At 39.3% G+C, this 18,244-nt stretch overlaps 1 protein-coding gene across 5 annotated transcripts in view; it reads right to left on the bottom strand.

Annotated features, from left to right (window-relative positions):
• Positions 1-18,244, bottom strand: part of ACVR1 (activin A receptor type 1) — a 137,296-nt gene that overhangs the window by 28,255 nt on the left and 90,797 nt on the right. For all 5 annotated transcript variants that reach the window (XM_036023449.1, XM_036023451.1, XM_028508916.2 and 2 more), the window contains 4 exons: positions 17,020-17,283; positions 14,774-14,985; positions 10,846-10,945; positions 7,138-7,284 (listed from right to left, as the gene is read on the bottom strand). In XM_036023449.1, the coding sequence (XP_035879342.1) occupies positions 7,138-7,284; positions 10,846-10,945; positions 14,774-14,985; positions 17,020-17,283 (723 nt within the window). The remainder of the gene's footprint in view (positions 1-7,137; positions 7,285-10,845; positions 10,946-14,773; positions 14,986-17,019; positions 17,284-18,244) is intronic.

Genomic DNA, 18,244 nt, shown 5'->3' with positions numbered 1-18,244 from the left:
CTTGTCCTTTTTGCTGTAGAAGCACTTTGCTAGCTTTACTTTTCTCTATATATTATATAACAATATTCTTCCATATATTACCATAGAGGAAGAATAGTGCTAGAAAAGTACTTTTGTGCTTTTAATGTATATTATATGTAATAAGTACTGAGTGCAAACAATGCACCAAGCACTTCACATGCAATCCTTCATGCATGAAGTACGTAGATTACGTCCCTGACATTAAGGTCAGTAATGGTCCCTGGCAGTCTGACCCTAGAACACATACTCTTAGCCCCAAACAGGCTGACTTCTACTCAGAGAAAGACAAATTGACATTTGTATCCCTGAAACATCTGTAAAGTGAACTGAGGAACATTTCTACACTTCGATTGCCTACGCCTTTCTCCCTCTTCCTCTGGGACAGTTCCCCAAGCCAGACTTAGTCTCTCACTCTCTAGTCTGTCTTTGTCTCCACAAAGCAGTTTCTCCCAAAGCCCTTAGCTGGCCATAATGTGAATCAAAATGTGTAAACATTAATAGTTCTTACTCAAGGAAATGTTCCTGCTTGGCCATTTTAAATCAAATATTAATCTTTAATGACTTTCTCAAAACTAAATACCCCAAAATATAAAAGCATCACTCAAAAGAAATTAAATTACTGCTGTATACTTATATAGCCTCTACTGAATTCTCTGCCAGAGAGAGTACAACCTTTGATTAAAAAAATAAATAACAAATTTTTATTCTCTCACCTTCCCTAAACCCTCTAGGTCTTAAAAAAGGATTTGTCTGTTTCATTAATTATGGGCTAGACCAGCAATTTTCAACCTGTGTGCTGCAAGAATTTTATTTATTTGTTTATTTATTTATTCATTTATTTAATAGTTATAACAATTTTTTAATCCTCACTTGAGGATATATTTATTGATTCCAAAGAGACAGAAAGGGAGAGAGAGAAAGCACACAAAGGAGAAAGAGAGTATACGCAAAAGAGACAGCAAGAGAAATGTTGATTGGTTGCCCGTCCCCTACATGCACCGAGGGTAGGAATCAAACCCACAACCTAGGCATGTACACTGACTAGGAATCAAACCCACAGCCTTTTGGTTTACAGGAGGATCCTCTAACCAACTTAACCACACAGACCAGGAATCAAACCCACAGCCTTTTGGTTTACAGGAGGATCCTCTAACTAACTCAACCACACTGGCCAGGGCTTCTGCAAGAATTTTTAAAACATGAGATACCTGACTATTTAGTCAGGAACACTGACCTCTTTTCCTTTAGATTGTCAAATAAAAAAAATAACAACACCCAACACAACAATAGGCATCTGGTGTAAATGCCATCTTAAATCGTAATTATATAGGTCATATAATAGAGTTGCATCTTATTGGCCCCATCGTATAATAAGGTTGCATCTGATTGGTTAATTCTTGGTACTAGACATCCTTGTATACAAGTATAGGCACCTGATTTTTTTAAAGTCACATTGGAGCAAAAAGGGTAAGTAATTACTATTATTATTATTGGCTCTGTAAAACCATCAAAATTACACCTATTTTTGGTCAGACTGACAAAATATATATGCTTTGGTATGCTGCAGAATTTTAGTAATTAGTTTATATGTGCCATGATGAAAAAAGTTGACAATCACTGCTCTATAACTTCAGGAAAATAACCTTTAAATAAGCAAGATTTTTTATAAAACTATTTTTCAGGTGTGAATCATATTATTACATTTTCTGCAAAATGCTAGAACATTTGTTATAAGATATTTGCACTGTAAGTCAAGGAGCTCTACTGTTTGTGGAGGTTGAACAGATGCCTATAAGTTGGAACTCTGGCACAGCCACTGGGTGTGTTCAGAACAGGAAGAGAAAGTGAATAGGAGAAAAGCCTCTTATTAAACAGCCAGTCATCTTCCCAAGCTCCTCAAAAGCTAAACAAAAACCCCCCAAATCTTAAGTGCAGTAATCCATGTCCCTTGGGAGCCTCTGACTGGCGACTCTCCCAGGAAGCAGGCGCTGCGCAGCTCTGCCAGCTAGGGACTGCGGCCCAACACAGTGTGGCATGGTGGTTGAGTGTTGGCTCCAGAGTTGAACTACTGGGTTCCCACGCCATCTCCACAATTCCCCAGCTGCGTGATCTTGCACAGGTCACATAAAATCTCCATCTTGGTGTCCTCATTTATAGGACAAGGACATCAGCATATATTTTATAAAGGGTTATTGTGACAATAGAAGAGTTATTAGATACAAAATATTTCATACGATACCTAACATGTAGTATTCCAGGACAGCTGGTTATTATAATATTTTAAACAGCCTGGAGTTTAATTAAAACCACAACCATTTTGTAACTTTATCTCTCTTGTGGGTAGTTTCCTTTACTTTCCATTGATCTCCATAAACTGATTGATTACAATGTTGGGCAGTGCCTTTTAAGAGTATGAGAGGGTTCTGGAGATGGAGGGTGGTGATTGGTTACAGATGTGAACATACTTCGTTATACTGAGCTGTACACTGAATATAGTTAAAATGTAAATTTCATTTTATGTACACTTGACAATTTTGTTAATATATTTTTTGATTATGCTATTACAGATGTCCCATTTCCCCCTTCCCTCCCCTCCACCCTGCACACCCCTCCCACCCACATTCCCCCCATGTAGTTCATATCCGTGTGTCATAAGTTCTTTAGCTTCTACATTTCCCATACTATTCTTGCCCTCCCCTTGTCTATTTTCTCCCTACCATCTATGCTACTTATTCTCTGTACCTTTTCCCCCTCTCTCCTCCTCCCACTCCTCTATTGCTAACCCTCCATGTGATCTGCATTTCTGTGGTTCTGTTCCTGTTCTAGTTGTTTGCTTAGTTTGCTTTTAAGTGTGGTTATTAATAACGGTGAGTTTGCTGTCTTTTTACTGTTCGTATTTTTTATCTTCTTTTTCTTAGATAAGTCCCTTCTCCAAATTTACTTTATAGTACTTCTAATGCAAACTTTTCTTTTAAAATAATGGGCATGAGCATGACCAAGCTGCCACTGTCCTTGTTTATAATGTCTTCTCTATTAAAGATTAAAAATCTCTTCCGAAAAATAAATTTCATATAATCAGGGCTTGGTGATGATGAACTCCTTTAACTTGACCTTATCTGAGAAGCTCTTTATCTGTCCTATTCTAAATGAAAGCTTTGCTGGATAGAGCAATCTTGGATGTAATTCCTTGCCTTTCATGACTTGGAATACTTCTTTCCAGCCCCTTCTTGCCTGCAAGGTTTCTTTTGAGAAATCAGCTGACAGTCTGATGGGAACTCCTTTGTAGGTGACTGTCCCCTTTGTTATACTGAGCTGTACATTGAATATGGTTAAAATGTATATTTCATGTTACGTACACTTGACAATTTTTTAAAGAGTGTAAGATAAGACTTTGGAGTAAAATCCTCAATGTCTTTGATTTTAGCAATGGAGAAAAGAATGTGCAGAAACACAACTTTGGCCCAGAGTCACACAGTGTGAGAGGAGACACCATTTCCCAAATTTCCAGACCACTCTTTCTGCCCCGACACAACAGAGCCTCCTGTTACTCACTTATCCGTTGGCTCTACACCAGGCACAGCAAAAGAAAGGGCTGAAGTCCAAACTAGTCCATCTGAAGGGCAGTTTTATAAGCTTATTTAGAAGGATGAACAATGAGGGCCCAGAGTTCTATACACATACATGTTTATATGTGTTTATGTGTTTATGTATTTGTGTGTACAATTTAGTTATGTATTATGGTGGCTAGAATTAGCAATACTCAAGGGTGAGAGGATCATGATCTAATATTCAAAACACAATATGTTCTTTTAATGGAGAAGAAAATGATCACAGAAAGTCTTAAAAGTCTCTCCTTCCAGAAAACTGGTAAAGTAGGGCGAGAAGTTTAACAAAAAACATTGTGTGTTCCTACAAGCTTTCTCAATTAAGAAGACTACACAGTATAATCAATCCACTGGCTGTAGTTATGATGAGGGGAGAAACAGCTCATGAATTCAGAATTTCTGTGGATCACGGGCAATAAGAAACAGACAATGTTTTGCCCTCTGTGATCACACTAAGGAAACCTAACTTCTCTCACATGAATCATATTGCAAAGTGAATTTCAAATTGCCCTTGTGGTTCAATCCAATCTAATAAATATTTACTGAGCACCTACCATGTGTACTGTGCTGTCCTCAGTACTGAACATGAAAGCAAAAACAATGAAAATAATTCCTGTCCTCCTTGCACTGTACAATGGAGTGGTATCACAGGTCATTTAAGTTAAGTGCATGGATAAAGAAACTATTTTCATGGCACAATGATACCCAAAGCACTTTGCTCAATGAGCCTGTGAACCCATGAGAATGAGAGGAATGCCCGAATATGCACTTCCCTCAGTGAGTCTCAGACCCCCATGCTTCTTAGCATATGTGCATCTGCCCATAAGGGTAATTCTAACATTTAAAGCTCAAGTGCTTCTTGGACCTCACAGCTTCTAATACAGCCAATGCTTTATCTGTTACATAACTTCAATCTGTTCCAGTTTCAGAGGAAAAACTGGGACACTGAAGGGTAATTCTGACTGCTGATGAATTTTCACCTTGTACCCTGACTTGGAGCAACTAAGAAGCAAGTCTACTACTACTGTACATGAACATCTAGCCAGCTACAGTGTAGGGTACAGAACTGCTGTTAAGAGTGAGATGGCCCAGTGTGATTCTCAGCCCTATTATTCAATCTGCTGGGTGATGTACCTCTATGTACCTCACTTACCTTAGCAGTTCAGACTGGAAAACAAGCGTACCTACCCTCTTATGGCTACGATGAAGAGTAAATGAGAAAATGCACCTAAATCACTGCTTACTGCATGGTAACTAGTCATTATTGTTGACATTGCCATCGTTATTGTTGTTACACACAGGCATCCAGCTGCAACACAAGGCACTGTGTGATAAGAGTAACAGCAGAGGTACAGAGTGGGGAGTGCAGGAAAGCACAGTTAACTCTCTTGGGAGAGACTGAAAGGGAACTGGGATGTTTGAATGAAAGAAAGGGTGGCTGGGCTGGAGGGTGGGACAGGTATAGTAGATAATCAAGAACAATATGAACAAAAGTACAGATACATGGATGTTCGTGGCAATCCCAAGGAAGAGCAAATATCAGCAGCGGTTGCATGTGGGTATATTTGTACAGGATGCTTCAGAGACTCCTTGGACCCCAAAATAGGAAGTCTAGCATGCCAGGCCCAGAAGTCACAATTGTTGCAAGCAATGTGACAGCCCAAAAGACAATTTGAGCACAAGTATCTCGGCTCCCCAATGGAACATAACATTGCAGAGAGATGGACTAGAAAGGGGAGATCAAGAGCGACAATCCAAGTGAGGAGGATTAGGTGATGGCTAGGGCCCAAGGGCAAGAGGAAGGGAAAATAATCCACAGCAGGGACAGAACATACCACCACACTGTGGAAGCAAAGCTTTTGGACAACTGTCAGACCATTATGTGCAGACAACCTGACTCGGGTTTAACACTAAATTGGCAGTACAGCCACACACCACTTAATGATGGGGATGCATCCTGAGAAATGTCTTATTAGGAAATTTTCTTGTGCGAACATCACAGAATGCACTTAGATGGCATGGAGGGCTCCACACCTAGGCTACACAGCACAGCCTCTTGCTCCTACGCCACCACCCTGTACGGCACATTACTCTACTGAATACTATGGCCAACTGTAACACAACAGTATTTGTGTATTTAAACACAGCCAAACACGGAACAGGTAGTGTAAAAACGGGTGTAAAAGATAAAGGTAGGCACCTGTATAGGGTGCCTACCACAAAAGAAGCTTGCAGAACTGAAATTTCCTCTGGGTGAGTCAGGGAATGAGTGAAATGACAGTGAGTGTGATGACCTAGAACACTGCTATGCACTACTGCGGACTTTATAAACACTGCACACTCAGGCCACACTAAATTTATAGGAAAACATGACAATAAATCAAGCACAAAAGAAAATGATGCAATCAAAAGACACTGTAAATGCAAGAAATATGAGGTTGCTGCTTGCATAATACTATTTTACAGTGAACTTTTTATAAATATAGAAAAAGTATACTAAAATAATGGTAAAAGTACAGTAAATCCTCATTATCAAGTATTACCTACTGCATATAACAGCATGCACTATACTCTTATAAAACTGGCAACATAGTAGGCTTGTTTACATCAGCATCACCACAAAAAAATGAGACATGGGTTGTGCTACAATGTTTTCATAGCTACAACACCACAGGCAATAGGACCACTGTTACACATGCTGTCCATCATTGACAGGAATCTGCAGGAATAGAAATAAATCCTGGCAACAGCTTTCTATATGCCAAACCTAATCCAATAGCCATGAAGTGGCCAACACTATCTTATACAGGTCAGACTCTATACAAACTTTATACCCACCAACAAAAACCACTCCAGGCAGCATTCATCATAGATTTATTAATATAAACACATTTACAAAAATTTTTCAAAAACACAAAAGCCAAGGGACACAAGGAATATTCTCACCCTTTATACTTCCATAGCCATATTTCAATGAGCTCTTCACATATTTCACAAATGTTTTTAAGCTTTTAGTTTCCAAATTAAAATGTATGCTAAATCCCTCTGTAAATCTGGGCTTTAAAAACGATGCCTAGGTTGAGGGAATGTGCATTTAATTACGATGTCCCTGGGAGCTATGAAAATCTAGGAAATCGTCCAAAGATCTTTCTTAGTTTGATTCAAGTAATAAATATTCAAAAAGGGTGTGGGATGAGTAGAACAACTGATGGAGCCTGGAAGTGAACAATATGGGGCAAATGTGTGGTGTTTAAATTACGACCTGCAGAAAAGGAATGAATGATAACAATTTTCTTTTCATCATCAAGAAAACCTTCAAACTTAGCTTCTCTGCAGATTTAAACAAGAAATTGGTGTTAAAAAAATTAAACAGTATGTAAATGCTCAAGATCCCTGTATCACTTTTCAGGAGAGACTAGCAAATTCACATACACCAAATCAGAGTGGGCAAAGGCAGGCAAATTAGTTCTTTCTAGCTAAAATTAATGAGGGGAGTTATCCTTGTACTTACCTAAAATATTTTCGTGCCTCAGCATCACCGTGTTGTACAATTCTGTTTCCCTGAACCAGGACTTCTCATCCCGGGAAGAGAAGATCTTCACAGCAACATTCTCGCCTTGCCAGCTGCCCCTCCACACCTCACCATACCTGCCCTTCCCTGTGAAAAGCAGCACAGAAGTGACATTGGACAGGACAAAAGAAGTAGCCAATGAAGTTTATGCCTGCAACTCTTAACCCCTCCCACTGTTTACTGGGAAAACTCAATCTGATTGAGATATAAATACCACAACCTTTTGCCTGTGAGGGGAGATCCTGTCCCTCCCAGCCACCCCATTGCGATAATAAATTAAACACCATCAGTAACTGCACTATACAATTAGCTGCAAATGACAAAGTTTTACATTTGAGGTCTTCTATTAAAAGGCATGAAACACGCATGGTTTTTAAAAGCACATGAAAGTTAGTAAAACTTAGAAAATGGTACAGATTATTAGATTTCAGTGTTGTGCTGAAAGAGAAAAAGTGTATGTGGCTAAACTGAATAGCTCATCTGATTCTTTCCCTTCATACAAGATCAACAGGCACTTTCTAAGAGCTCAAATTTGTGCATTTCCATACGCATTTATATGTTTTATAATGGAGACTGTTAAGTTTGAAATGTGTGTTCTGAAGGATTAAAAAGAAAATCACACACAAGCACACAAAAAACAATGCTGTGAAGGAGATGGACGAGCAGCCACTGCCATCCCTAAAGGATTTCTTGGTAGAGGATATACTTCAAAAGAGGATTTGCAAAGTCTTAAACACATAATCCCAGAACAGTTCTGATTTCTGACATTGGTCACGGGTATTTGCTTGTTAGACAGCCCCTGTAATGCCACAAGTGGACGACCCTGAAAAGACCCACTGGAGAAGACATTCTCCAGAGTATGGTGACGAGCTGTGAAGAGTCTGCTGGGTGCATGCCCCCTTCTGCAGCAGCAACTCCACTCTCAGCTTGTCAACTCCATGCCCCATCTGCCATGTTGTTCCTTAATTATAGGTAGGGGTGAGCAAGGAGGTTGGGAGGAGGAGGTAATTACCACAGACTCTGCGGATCAACACAGGGTATAATCAAGGGGAAAGACATGCAGCACCAGATAACCATGCAGCCACAGATACAACTGGCAGTGCAGTGGGGCAAGTGGCTGCTGGAAATCACGGCTGGTAATAAGCAGCTGTAGCACCACCTGCATAGACAGAAATACAGCTCTTTGCTGAAAAACTAAGCCACTGAGAACCCAAACATGGAGAGAGAGAGTATGTCTGTCCTAGTGACTCACCTGAAACTTAATCAAAACCACTCAATCTAGATTACCTTATGATAAATAACGTCCCTGTTAAATACCAATGACTAATGTCCCTGTTAAATACCAATACCAATACCAAGGATGTTAAATGTGGTACATGGTCTTTGCGAGCCACGGTCAGGTCACACAAATAGTGTTCATTTATTACAAGATTAATTTTAATGAGGTCAATTAATAAAGCAAATGCCCAGCATTTGTACCTCAAGAATGCTGATGCGAAGATGCTACAAAACTGACTGCTAAAAAATGGTAGGCTAATCTTTTCCCCTCTCTGTTTCCCTTCTGTGTCTTTAGTTGCCCTTTGTCTGAACAGTCTCATCAGGAAAGAGAAAAAATTTCCCAGAGAATTGTGGACACTACTATAAAGTTCCCTTAAAAGCCTTTTTTTTTTTTTTGAAAATACAAGAAAACAGAGATGGATGTCAGGATAAGTAGATAGAATTAAAATAGAAACCTACTTCAATGGTTTTCAAATGCTTTTACATTGTCAAATGCTTTTTGCAAATGCTCCTTATGAAGATTCCCTAAAAACAGAAGCAGAGCTGCCCAAAAGTCCTGGCCATGGATCCCCACAAAACGGATGCCTAAGGGCCTCTGAAATTGGGGGGTTCACTGATCACTGCCTGGAAAAGACTGATCTAGTCCAATGTCTATTATTTTTGAACTAAAAATGACAATGTACTATTCACAAGCAATTCATCAGATACATTTTTATTTAAGGCTGTAATATATGAACACTATAAGCTACTAAAAAGGCATTGCTTTTTTAAAAAGTCTTTAGCATTAAACCAACAAAGTGCTACAACTGAATATACATTATTTTAAAAAATACTGAAGAATATCTATACAACCAGAAACAATATATATTTTTAAAGGTGCAATGTTATGTTGCCTTTTGGACTCTGAGGTCAATCTTCAAGGACAGACCTGGAGATCTGCAGCTCTGGGAATGGTGAGAGGCCGTGGACAGGAGGATGGGAGAAGTGACACAGGTATGCGTCTCCCTTCACTGCTTCGCACCACGACCCAGAACCCCTGGTTCATAATCAAATAGGATATTCAGTGATGTTAGGTACTACAAAAGGACAACCCTGGTTGTGTGCAATGAGCATATTTGGGGACTTTTCCGTTTTTTATCTTCTCTGCTGCGGAGAAGCAGTGTGAAGTGGTGTTCAGAAACGGTCGCAGTAGCTGCAGACGTAGGGTATGGGCAACAGGCTCTAGCTAGCCACCTGTGTGCCTGAAAGGGACACTTGCCACTCTTACTACCTCTGTCCATCCCCCTTCCCATTACTGGGTTGGGGGGAGAGGTATCCTGGTTTCCATGGAAACAGGAAGAGAAGCCAGAGCACAGCAGCCACGTGGCAGAGGGAGCCACCTACCCCAAAGCTGCCAAGTCCAGCCCAAAGAAACCAGGAGAATTAGGAGATCACAGAGACACTGCCAACCCATCATGGCCACTGTGGCCATCCCTGCATGGTGCCTTAAAGAGAAAATAATGAAAACTATCATGCGGCTAGCAAAGAGCCACCAGAGAAAAGTAAACCTGACAAAAATTGGGACTTTAAAATAAAAGCATTAGGTACCATCTCTCTAGGCATTAACATGTCAGATATTTTGACCCATGAACCCTAATTCCTGGGAATTTATTCTGGGGATTCAAAAGAAAGAAGCAATGTGTAAAAAATCTTTCTCAAGTAGCAATGTTAAAGAAAAATTAGACAATTATTACTCTCTTTAAAAATATTTGATGTGTACAAATACAGGGAAATGTGTGTGAGCTTAAAACTGAAAAAAGGGACTTGAATTATATACACACTATGATTATATCTATGTATAAATATGTTTCTATATGGAAAAAATGTGAGTGGCCATAGAGAAATACATATACATAGCTCTTGTTTAAATAAAGCAGTTATAAAGGTAGTTTTGGCAAATTTATTTTATTATTTTTAAAGGCAGGAGAAGAATGAGAGGGATTAGAGAATTGCAATAAGCAAGTTTATGGTCCACAAACCTACTTACCTCATATCATTCAATACCTACAATCAGGAGCAGCCATATTAATTCAAATTTTAAACATTCCCATCATCCCAAAGGGTGTACTTGCAACCAAAAATTTTTGACTGAGTATCCTCTCTACTAACTAGTGACAGATTCCTCTGACAACAACTTATACAAGTTCAGGTGCTCCAACACAAGTCACATGGAGAACAGAGACAGAGCCACACCACATGACTACCCTGCATCTCCTGATGTTTAACGAGTAACAGGAAACAACAAACAGACTTTTTTCCAAGTGCCATCCTACTTCTAACACCAAAACTAACACTGCATGTAACCCCCAAGGGAAGGCAAAAAAGAATTACCGACACACTCCAACAGTGTGATCTGGCGAGCCACTGTTCTTTGTACCAGAAAAGGGAGACCAGAGCCACTTCCCGATGTACACGAATGATCCAATAAATCCTGTTTCAAGACAAGGAGAAAAAAAAAACTGTTGATAAACAGCTCTTAGTGCAGAGTATAAGTATGCATGTCACTCTAACTCATGCAGAGGCAGCAACCCTGGATGCACATCCCCTTGGTGTGCACGAACAGCCCCAGCCCCACTATTGGAAGCACTGGTTTTATTAGGAAACCCAGAAGCTCGCCCTTTTTCTAGTACAGGAGAGGTCTTCCTGGGGGATAAGTGGTCCTCTCATGCACCCATAGTTTTAGAATTATATATAGAGAGAAGCTGGGTGGACAAAGTTGAAGATGCAAATTAGAAAGTCCAGGAAGTAGGCAGAGCACACGGGAAGCAGGAGAATAGAGAACAAGTGGAACAAAAGAAGAGCAAGGAACTTCAAGTCCAAGGGCTGGGCAGAACGGGCCACATTCTACACTGCTTGTCAGTATCTAGCAAAGGATCCACTCTGGTTGACATGCCAACTAAGGGGCTCTAAAGAGGAAACACAAATTAGGAATAAGAAACAAATAAGTCTAATGTTGCCTGTATTAAAAAGGCACAGCTGCCCACGTGAGTCATCAAACCGGTACACTCAAGCAGAGTGTAGAACAAAGGGGCCACAAAATTAACACCTGCATGCCACGTTTTTAGGTGAAGTGGCCATGCATGATAGAAAAACTATAACTTTCATCGAAAACATAAAACCATGCCCTGAATCTACTTCTAAAAAAGAACACATTGTGAAAAAGATTACCAAATAGCGTGTTCATAAATTTCCCCTTCTTAGGAAAAGAAGAAAGCAACTAAGAAGCAGAGGTGTTTCTGCACCAGAAACAACGTGTCCGTGATAACCACTGTGCCCGTGAAGGCGGAGGTGAGGCTGGAGGAAAGGTGAGCTGACCTTCCTCAAAGTGCAACCTTTCCCAAACATTTTAGCTGGCCTCTTAATGCAAGACACTCACTTGCTTGAATTATCTACTTTTTTTTTTAACTTATTCTAAGCGCCACTGGGAAGTACTGCTCATCAGTAAAATTACCAAAAGCTGAACAAACAAAGGAAGAAATTTACAATCCTTAAAAACCACAAAATGGATAATCAACCAGAAATTGAGTGTAGATGAAGTACTTTCACATCTCCCAAACCATTTATTTGATGTTCTTTTTCCTCTTTATTCATTCAATTTTTCCAGAGAAAAATTCAGAAAATTAAGCTATTATGTTATTTTTTCCATAATATTCAGTTGGCCAAAAAGTCTGTTACAGAAGTTTTTAAATGAACATTTTAATTTTTAAACAAAAACTTTTCATTTTCACCAATAACTTATTGATTTGGGTATTTTGAGTATGTTGGCTGTCTCTCACTATTGGCTTCTAATGGGTAGAGCCCAGGGGTGCTGCTAAATATCTTCCAGTGCATAAGACAGCCCCACAGCAAAGAATTATTTGGACAAAATGTCAATAGTACCAAGAAACTTCACAAACCACTTTTGACACATTCTATCATTCACAGCACCTTCTCCACATGCTGCCCAAATCTTTTTTGTGTTTCACTTGTCTTTTTACCTTTCTCAAAATAGTAAAGCATTATACACCAAAATAGATGCATATCTTCTTCCATCTTCAATATTAAAATGGCTGCACAAAAATTCACCAATTTTGATGTTTTTTTAAACAATACAATCTAACAAAATTGTTTTGAATGAAGTTAAAGACACCTAAGTGCTACTAAAGCCATGTCCAGAAAAAAATGAAATGGACTTTTTGGCCAACCGAATGTATGATCCTCGTTCTAACCTAGTTCATGGCCTTAAGAAGGGAAATGGGGAGGAAATCAACCCAAGACGGACAAACATCTACATCAGCTCTGGGACCCCAAGGCTTCTTTTCAACATAGGGGAGCTGTTTAGCAGCATGTGCTCTGTTGAATCAGAAATGATCATATTGCTTACATGAGGAAGTATGCAGGTCGTTAATGACAACCTGTTTTAAATAGTGCTGTGTCCTTCTATTGTGCTATACTGTCATCTAACATGGTTGAGTTGAGAAGGCTATTTAAGCATACATTCCCAGCCCTTTCAAAATTACAGAGACTATTTAAACAGTAATTTAACCAAGATATTCCTATTATTGCCCATGGTGATTAGTTATGTTAGCTGTTCTAAGGAACAAAGTTCTGAAAATCTATTTTAGAATCCTGTTTTGCTAAAGCTTTGTCAGGATTCAGCCTTGTATTTTCTTGCTCCTAACTCAATAAACTGTTTAATTTTCCTCAAAATATTAAATAAACTTCTAAGTACATTTTTAACAACAATGACAACAAAAAGCACACCTGTAATTCTCTACTTTTTGAAATGAAATGTCTTCTCTTTTCCCAGTTTTTCTGAACCACAATTTAAATAGGTAGGTAAAAGGAAGCTAACCAAGGTCCTTCTCCCATTTTCCTATCAAAAAGTACACTTGAAGGCGGGCCGGTGATGGGAAAGGCAGCAGTATGGGCTGCTCCGGGCCTGTATCCGCCACCACCAAATGATTTAGCAGTGCACCAAAAATGGTCCAGGTGTAGCAACCGCACCACAAAGCTTGGTAAGGACAAGTCTTCTCCAGCAAAGAGGAAGTTGCGTGGCAGGCTTACCTGCAGAACTCAGACACTGTCAGGCTTGTTGTCTCATAGAGCAAGGCTTTTAATACAAATGATCTCAGGTGATACACGATCATGGCATTAAAAAATGTTGAATCCCTTTACAAAATTACTGCCTTAATTATTTCATCAAATTATGAAGTCATCTTGATTTGGCACTGGTATGTTTTTAACACCTCTCTAATACTCTCTAATCTTCGCCTTTTTCAGAGGAGGCAACAGACTCAGCAGAGTATCCCTTTAGAATGTTATTTTTCTCTTGCAATTTATGTAACCTAGTTATAGCAAATGACTGAATTTCTACTTAAAATTTAAAGTTTAACACTTGACAAATTTAAAATGTAAAAATAAAGTCACTTTTTAATATGATTTCATCATTTAAAAACACGCAAAAGTATACATTTAAGGCATATAAATACAATAGTTTCTAACCCTGTGCTGTCCATCAGGGTAGTTACCAGCCACATGTTGACACTGAGCAAATCAACTGTGGCTAGTCTGAACTGTTGTAGGTTGTATGTGTAGAATACATACCAGATTTTGAAAACTTAGTTAAAAAAAGTAAAATATCTCAATAATTCCTTATGATTATATGTTGAAATGATAATAATTATACATATTAGGTTAAATATATTGTTGAAATTAATATCACCTAGGTTTTCTTTCTTTCTTTCTACTGGACATCAGTCATTTAACCAAATGACTGTACTCCACAAGGGGGCAGCACAAGAGCATGAAAAATTTAATAGCTGCTTTTTTGGGATGTCAAGTTTTAAAGTCTTAAATGACAGGGTGTTAAAATAGTCTAGAAGGGAAAGTGATTTTTTAATATCAAACTAAAGGTGTTTTTTATGAAAGTACTTTTATTGCTAAAAATAGAGTAACTGAGTTACATGAATTCCAAGGATCCCCCCCTCAACATATAGGCAACCATTTTCTCTTCCTTCTCCCTTACTCCCCCCAAATCTGCTAAAGTAAATCCCCTCCTCTCCTACTTAATGTAAATGTTGTCTACAATTAATGTTCTCACACAGGGGAGACCAGACAGGTAGGCGCCAGCACATGCTTGCTCAGGGTGTACCTGGCCAGTGGTACGTGTGCACACTGCTCAGTCACCAGTCACTGCTTAGCATTTCATGCTCAAAAATAAAAAAGCATCCTCAGCCATTTTCATTATGCTTGGGATTCCCTAGGGTCGCAAACTCACTGCTAACGTGCTGTCTCCGACATTGGTGGTGATGAGCCCTTCAATGGTGCCGTACTCCACATCTCTGGGATTGAGGCGTTCTTGGTTGCGCCTTTTAAATTTTCGGAGAGCGACTCCCAGTAGACAAGCTAGAAGGCATACTGCGAACACTACAGACAGAATAATGAGGCCGACCTCCAAGTGAAAATTCTGTGTTCCGGGAAAGGATTTCCCTGGAAATGGGGGAGAAAATGGTAATTGGCTGTAAGGATCACTGTTTACTTACTATTTAATATTTATAACCAATGCCCTAACAAGTTAGCTCCAAATCCTGACCACAAAGTCTCATAAGTTACAAAGTGTTAAACTAAAATACCTCCTAACACCTGGCCAATAGCCCAGTCATTTTAACTATTATGCATTTAGACACGACTGGAAAAAAAATCCATTGAGAACCATCTGTATTAATGCCTGTGTGTGAAAGTGCTTTTAAAATATTAAGTACTATACAAATCTCTGGTACTACTCATATTAACTTGGATTTGATCTGTGAGGGTGTTTTATTATCAATCCCGTGCAGGCAGACGTTGTGCTCTAATATCCCTAGGAGACAGTGCTGAGTTAAAACCAAATTGCCCAATCTGCGGTTTCTCTCTCCAATGTACCTTGGATGTCTGTTGCTAAATTTTCATTGATCTTTTTATATCAGGATTTCTGCCTGGGAACCTATTCCTTCATCTGTTCTTTTTATTCAACATCTTCAACATTGATTCACTCACTCAAAACATTCATTCCCTGAGTCACTCCTCATTCAGACACTATGTCCTGTATTACCCACTCAGACATTCATGCCCTGCCTCAAACACTCGCATATCACTCAAGCAAATACTCGCAGACTCTCTACTTGCCTCGTGAGTTAAATCAAAGTTTCTTAGTTGGATAGTGAAAGTCCATAATCAAAAGGTCCCAAAATTATATCTTCCCCACATGTGACTTACTCATCTCCATGTCCCGGCCCCTTCAGAGATCCAATCTCAAGCCTAATTTCCTTGACGCATCTTTTTTAACTTTCCAAATCCAAATTAATCAACAACTTGGCACATATACTCCATGGCACATGTCATTTGTACGATAAAGTGTAAAACTAATTATATACAACATTAAGTCACAAATATTGTGCCTCCCTAATTAAATTAGAAATTCCTTAAGTAAAATAGATAAATTTTCTATCACAACCTAGAATCTAGCAGAGTGTTCTACAGAGTAGGAACTTTTCATACCATACACAGAATTTTTGTGTGAATGTAGACCTTTCTTCATGTCTATCCATTCGATTAATGATAATTTAACTCAAAAAGTTTAAGAGTGCTGTTTATTCCATCAGGTAGCCTTTTAGTTTTAACCATTTAATGATCTCCCTTTTAAAAACCTTCTCTTATTATTCAGAATTTAATCTCTTCAATACACCTAAAGGTCATCACCATAACTTCAAAAATCACAACATGACTGTGTATTAGTTTTTTCACTTTTCTGTCTCCTCCTTTGCTGGCTGACATTTCTAGCAATGGATGCTCCCCATAGCTTCTCCTGCTCCACTTTTTTTGGGTCATTTCTTCATGTCTCAGTGCAAAATTAAATAAATATGCCTATTAAAAATGGATGACATATGGAAAGTAAATTTGGCTTGGAGTTAATCTATGAAGACTAAGGTACATTAATATTTTTAAGGTCTTTGAGATAGCAATTTTGGGCTCATTTTATGGGGAGCCAGTTTCAGAGGAGGACTGATCTCTGCTGGCTATCGAATCCATGTTGAATATAATAAAGAGAAGATTCCACATCAGCTACCAGTTCGTGTGAAATCTCACACAGCTTCAACTTTCAGTGATCAGTCACTCGGACGCAGCCATGACAGAAAAGGTTAGTGAGCTTTTCTTTGCCTCCTTCCTTATAGAGAGGAAAAGGTATTCCACGCAGGCACCTGAGTCTTATGTCCCTTTGTCCTCCCTACACACTCAACATAGAGATGAGCATTTACTAGGCAGAATTTTTTCAGGAAATTATAAATGGCATCATGGTTCATCCTTTTAGATTCCAAAGGCTGTGCCTTTCTCTTCCTTGCCTAGAGCCATCTCCCTTGTCACCCACTGCCTCTGGTTCAAAGAGCTGGAGCACAGCCTTGCGGCCACTTACATCTTTAACCCACACAGAATCAGCACGACACTCACAAAAATCCTCTATCTAGAAAGAGAAAAGTCCATGGGAACCTTTAGTGGGCAGTTGGGCCGTGATGTTCCGGTTGCACCAGTCCCCCTGGCAGCACTCCACGGCCTGGCCAGGTGACGGCGGGGTCTTACAGGTCATCTTCCCCTGCTCGTAGACCTGGAAGCAGCCTTTCTGGTAGACGTGGAAGCCGTCATTTATGCTCAGTGAGGAAAAGCACTGCTGGCCTTCACAGTGGTCCTCATTCCCACAGGAAAGGCCTTCACACACACACATGTACAGTTTGGGGTTGACCTTGGGCTTCTCATCTGCAAGAGGATAGAGAAGGGGAAAAAAATCACTGAATGGATTTTACACCATTGGGGGAATAATACAGTTTCTCCAAGACCATTATAAACACATTAACCGAACAGAAAGTCAAGCTAAGCAGCAGCATTGGCCATGATGTTCATATGCTGTTATCTTGTAACTCTAACTTGACCAACTACCAAATAATAATCAGTTCTCAATATTTGAATGCACTTTGATAAGCAGTTTACTCTTTTAGATCCTACTAAGCCAAAAACTGGTTATCACTTGTCCACGTGCCTCTGAAAATGAACTTCTCCCACTGTGGTTTTCATGTTATCTTTGGCCTGATGGGGCTCTCATCTCCCAAATCTTGCATCAAAAATTATGCTCATCCCTTTTATTTTACAAAAAAAAATAAAAGAATGGTTACTAAGTGCATGGCAGCTGTCAACACCAGTTCCTGCTAGCTCCATACAAATCTCCCACAATCAGTAACACAGTGTTAATGGTGCTGCTGCTACCTTCTGCTTCAGAAATATACCAGTATGAAAAGGGTTTACAAGGCTATAATTACAAATCATATTATCAATATTTTAAGCTAGATGCCTAGACTAATTTTCAATGGTAGTAATACTGAAGTCTTTACAGCAATTACAATAGAAGTACATAGCTGCTTACATATTTTCAACTGACTGAAAAACAGTTTGGCACCAATTATTGAGGATGAGGGCACAAGAAAACAAAAGGAATAGAACAATGTCTGAACAATGATGTTACAGAAAGGATCCAAGGAACTGCCCACACCTGGTGGATCCAAGACACAACGTAAAGAGGCAAATATGCATCTTCAGAGAAGCACACCCAAGCAGACCTCCTAACTGTCTCTTTCTGAAAACATTCATGTGCAGCTTCATTTTTTCAAATCACTTGTTCCTTTCCCTTCCCTTGTTAGAATGATTACTTTAGAGTTGCTGGTCC

This window comes from Phyllostomus discolor, chromosome 4, assembly GCF_004126475.2.
Source record: "Phyllostomus discolor isolate MPI-MPIP mPhyDis1 chromosome 4, mPhyDis1.pri.v3, whole genome shotgun sequence".
In the NCBI taxonomy this organism is placed as follows: Eukaryota; Metazoa; Chordata; class Mammalia; order Chiroptera; family Phyllostomidae; genus Phyllostomus; species Phyllostomus discolor.
Note: the sequence above shows the minus strand (reverse complement) of the source record. Positions and strands in the feature narration are given on the sequence as shown.